This window comes from Coffea arabica, chromosome 4c (genome assembly GCF_036785885.1).
Source record: "Coffea arabica cultivar ET-39 chromosome 4c, Coffea Arabica ET-39 HiFi, whole genome shotgun sequence".
Classification (NCBI taxonomy): Eukaryota; Viridiplantae; Streptophyta; class Magnoliopsida; order Gentianales; family Rubiaceae; genus Coffea; species Coffea arabica.
In genome coordinates, this window is record NC_092316.1 from 51,743,021 (window position 1) to 51,747,492 (window position 4,472).

At 37.8% G+C, this 4,472-nt stretch overlaps 1 protein-coding gene across 1 annotated transcript; it reads left to right on the top strand.

Annotated features, from left to right (window-relative positions):
- Positions 1–689: 689 nt before the first annotated feature.
- LOC113740375 (protein NRT1/ PTR FAMILY 2.11) lies at positions 690–3,378 on the top strand. The gene is made up of 4 exons (XM_027267986.2): positions 690–963; positions 1,043–1,260; positions 1,436–1,992; positions 2,093–3,378. Exons 1-4 carry the CDS (start codon positions 873–875, stop codon positions 2,997–2,999), a joined length of 1,773 nt encoding a protein of 590 aa, XP_027123787.2. The 5' UTR covers positions 690–872; the 3' UTR covers positions 3,000–3,378.
- Positions 3,379–4,472: the final 1,094 nt, after the last annotated feature.

Sequence of the window (4,472 nt, forward strand, 5' to 3'; positions counted from 1 at the left end):
ATGATAAATATGCCATTTATTAACGAGATTTAACGAGCTACTCGGATATCAAAGCTCGGCTCGTTAACTAAACAAGCACATTTCTAGCTTGAGCTCAGCTCGTTTACCGCAACTAACGAGTCGAGCTCGAGCCTTATCGAGCCGAGCTCTAACGAGCTTTCGAGCTACTCGTGAAGTTTAACAGCTCTATAACCAAATAAGTAGGACGGAGGGAGTATAAATTAGGCTAAAAATTTGGTAAATTTTTTCTCCACTAAGATTGCATGTATTAGCGGGTCCAATACGTAGTCAGTATAGAATAGATTAATCTCTTTAATGCTTCTTTTAAGATAGAAAGTCACATCTTCTTAAGATATACAACTCAAGCTCGAACTATTAATCGTAAAGATTTTACAAACACTTAAATGTAAGTCTAAAAGTCAAAAGAAGATGTTTCTACAATTATGGCAAACACCTAAAGAGACCATTAAATAAGGTATAGCTCATACAGCCATATCTACATATGCATGCATGTGCATTTTCATTTAACAATGAAAGAGATGATTTTTGTCCCCAACGAATTATCAGGCTGGAAACATCGAAATTGGACACCAAGATGTTGGGCGTTCAAAATTTATGTGCTTGTCCACATCGTAATTAGGACGTCTGCTGACACATAATGTGATAGTGATTCCACATATATTTATATAACTCTCCGGTTAGAAGGTTACCTCCAAAGAGATTGTGAAGCTCCAGGAAGTTATAGCTCCCTTCCTAGCTTCATAATTGCTCTGACCATTATAGAGTTTGGAAAGCAAAAGAACGCCAAATATTTAGTACATTTAAAAGCAGATTCCAAAAAAAAAAAAAAAAAAAAGGGAATCAAATCACCAATGGATGATACTAAGTTGAAGGAGAATGATACTGGTGTCAAGAAGGATGAAGTCAAGTACAGAGGAATCAAAGCTATGCCTTTCATCATAGGTAACAAATTTATATGTGACTTGTACATAGAATTTTGTTAACTTTGTCAGCTACGGTATTAAACATGTGAGCTCTGCAGGAAATGAAACGTTCGAGAAGCTGGGAACAGTCGGAACTATATCCAATCTGTTGGTGTATCTGACGACTGTCTTTAACATGAGTACTATTAGTGCAACAAATCTCATTAACATCTTCAATGGTACCTGCAATTTTGGAACCTTGATTGGAGCTTTCTTCTCGGACACTTACTTCGGCCGATACAACACCATAGGCTTTGCTTCAGTGGCTTCTGTCTTGGTAAAATTTCTACCATTGATCTTCGTGTTTCCCAACTAGCTAGCAAAGAAAATTTTCGGTTCTTTAAGAAATGTTTTGATTTTATACCTGAATGCAAATAAGAACCTGATTGAAGATAATTTGTTGGAGAACTAGAATCTGATCCTTGGTTTTGTTTCCCCTTTTTGAAACACAGGGAATGCTCATATTGACGCTAACTGCAGCGATTCCTCAGTTGCATCCCTCTCCTTGCGGAACAGACAGCAGCAAATGTGTTGGACCAACAGCAGGGCAACTAGCTGTCCTGTTGAGTGGATTCGGATTCCTAGTGATTGGAGCTAGTGGCATAAGACCATGTAATTTGGCCTTTGGTGCAGACCAGTTTAATCCCAATACAGAGTCCGGTAGAAGGGGAACCAATAGTTTCTTCAATTGGTATTATTTCACCTTTACATTTGCCGTGATGGTATCCTTGACAATCATTGTCTATGTGCAATCCAATATCAGTTGGGCTATCGGATTGGCAATCCCTGCATTCATGATGTTCTTATCCTGCACTTTCTTCTTCGTGGGTACGAGAATATATGTGATGGTACTGCCACAGGGTAGTCCCTTGACTAGTGTGGTACAAGTAATTGTTGCTGCAAGCAAAAAAAGGAAATTGGCTTTGCTAGATCAGCCACCGGATTCTCTTTTTGATTTCATATCTCCAAATTCAATCAACTCTAAGCTTCCTTACACAGATCAGTTCGGGTATCGACTTTAAGACTTTCAAATTCTGATCAATCTTTTATATGTAACACTTGAAGTATAGTTTCAAACTAAAACTAATTGAGTGGAAATACTAATTCAGGTTCCTGAACAAAGCAGCAATCATAACCCCTGAAGATCATATCAACGCGGATGGTTCAGCACACAATCCATGGAGGCTTTGCAGCATCCAGCAGGTGGAAGAAGTGAAATGCATAATCAGAGTGGTTCCCATATGGATTGCAGGAATTATATACTCTATAGTTCTGAACTTGATGCAGACTTATGGGGTTTTCCAGGCCATCCAAGCTGATAGACGCCTTGGAAATACCCGCTTCAAAATCCCAGCAGCATCTTACACAATTTTTCAGATGTTGAGCCTCACAGCATGGATTCCAATATATGATAGGATCATTGTTCCGTATCTTCGTAAAATCACCAAGAAAGAAGCCGGTATAACTGTCCTCCAAAAGATGGGTGTTGGCATGGTAATTGCAGTGGCTACCATGGTGGTATCTGCTCTAGTGGAAAACTGGAGAAGAACGGTGGCTCTTACTAAGCCAACCATAGGAGTCGTAGCTCAAAAAGGCGACATTTCTTCCTTGAGTGCCTTTTGGTTAACCCCTCAAATGGCTCTAGCAGGGCTTTCAGAAGCATTTACCGTCATTGCTGAAGTTGAATTTTTCTATAAGCAGTTCCCCGAGAGCATGAGAAGTTTTGGAGGGTCATTCTTGTTTTGTGGAATTGCAATGTGTAGTTATTTGAGCAGCTTCATGATATCAATAGTCCACAAAGGGACCAGAAATGCATCCGGAATAGACTGGTTGGCTGAAGATCTCAACAAGGGAAGATTGGATTACTTCTATTACCTGGTTACTGCTTTGGAAGTTCTCAATTTAGGATACTTTCTAATTTGTGCTAAGTGGTATAAGTACAGAGGAACACAAGGCAAGAGCAATAATGGTGCTGTTGCCATGGAAGATTTAAGCTCCAGAGCACATATGGTATAATCCAATTTCTGCAATCTGATTGATGTGGTCTCAAGAGGCAGGACCAAGAAGCAGCTACCTACTCCTCCCCATGTTCCCACCCAAACACAACAGTCTAACAATAATAATAATTTTAAAAAAAAAAACAAGGGTTTAAGAGGGGACAGAATGGGTAATGTAGTAAGAATAGTCTCATTTTTTTTTTTGAAAGGGGGGTTGGGAATCACAAGGGTAGTCAATTTCTGTAGCTTAATGTTTTTCAAATGTTGCCCCTGCTTCTAAGGTAGCAATCCATTCACAACTCTCAGCTGGAACAGTCACTTTTGACTGCTCTGAAATTCTGGTAAATAGTGATTCCTGTGGTTTTCTTGAATTGTCTCCTATAAAGATGGATACACCATGTCTAATGAGTCCATGTAGACATCAATCTTACATTTTAAGTCTTTGGGTGTAGATTTAAAACTGGTGAAAATATTAGGGATGGGTTCCATCCAACTTCCCATTTTTTTGGGGCGCCCGGGGGGGGTGCTCAATCCAACTTAAATTTACACTTTTTAGAAGTTTTAATGCAAACAATACAAGTCATCTATGAATTTTATTTAAAGTATTGAGGCAAATATTGAGTCATCTATAACTGTTTATGACTATATGTATATATTTTTAAGAATTGTACCGATCTTCATCTCTTTCAATATAAAACAAACAAGTTTAGTGTAAGGAAAAAGAAAAAAAAAAAAAACATATCGATCATATATTATTTTATCATATCGATCTTTATCATAACTTGTCACCAAAAAAAATTTGTTGGTAGGTTTTGCACTTAAATATTAGCCATGTTGATGCGAAAAAGTGACTTGACCAAGCACAAGATATGCATATTTGTTCTTTGTCTATGATTGAATCTATAATAAGTCGATGCTTGTTTCTCTTGTAACTCCAAATTTTGATTCAATAAAGATCTTACAAGAGTAATATCTAAAGAGATGACCCTTAAAAGTTAAATCCCAAGAATTTTGGAAGCATAAATAGGAAATGAATGAATATAGGAACTAGAATCACTGCTAATCCTCTTCAGAAAATTAAAAAATAATAATTAAAAAAAATGAATGAATCTATGGACTAACCTCCAATTGTCACAGATCGACTATTACTTCTACTATCGGTCCTGATTTTTCATTCAAAAACTTTCAGGGTAGTGCATGTCTTGATTGGTCAGGTGCACGGATTCATGCAGACCGTGTCACAATTACACGATTATTGAAGGTAGATCCTGATGGCCCGAAAAATATCTAACCTTCCCAACAAATCGGCCTGGAACCAAAACGATTTTCTCCTGCTGGCGTGGTAGGCTAAAAGTTTGTGCGCAAAATCCATTCTTTCTACAGCCACGTTTCAGTTTGTGGTTTTTTTTCCCCTTCCCACTCAGCACTCTTCAACTTTTGGCTTTAGTTCTCAAACTTTAAAATGGGATATTTTGGTTTCTAAAATATAATG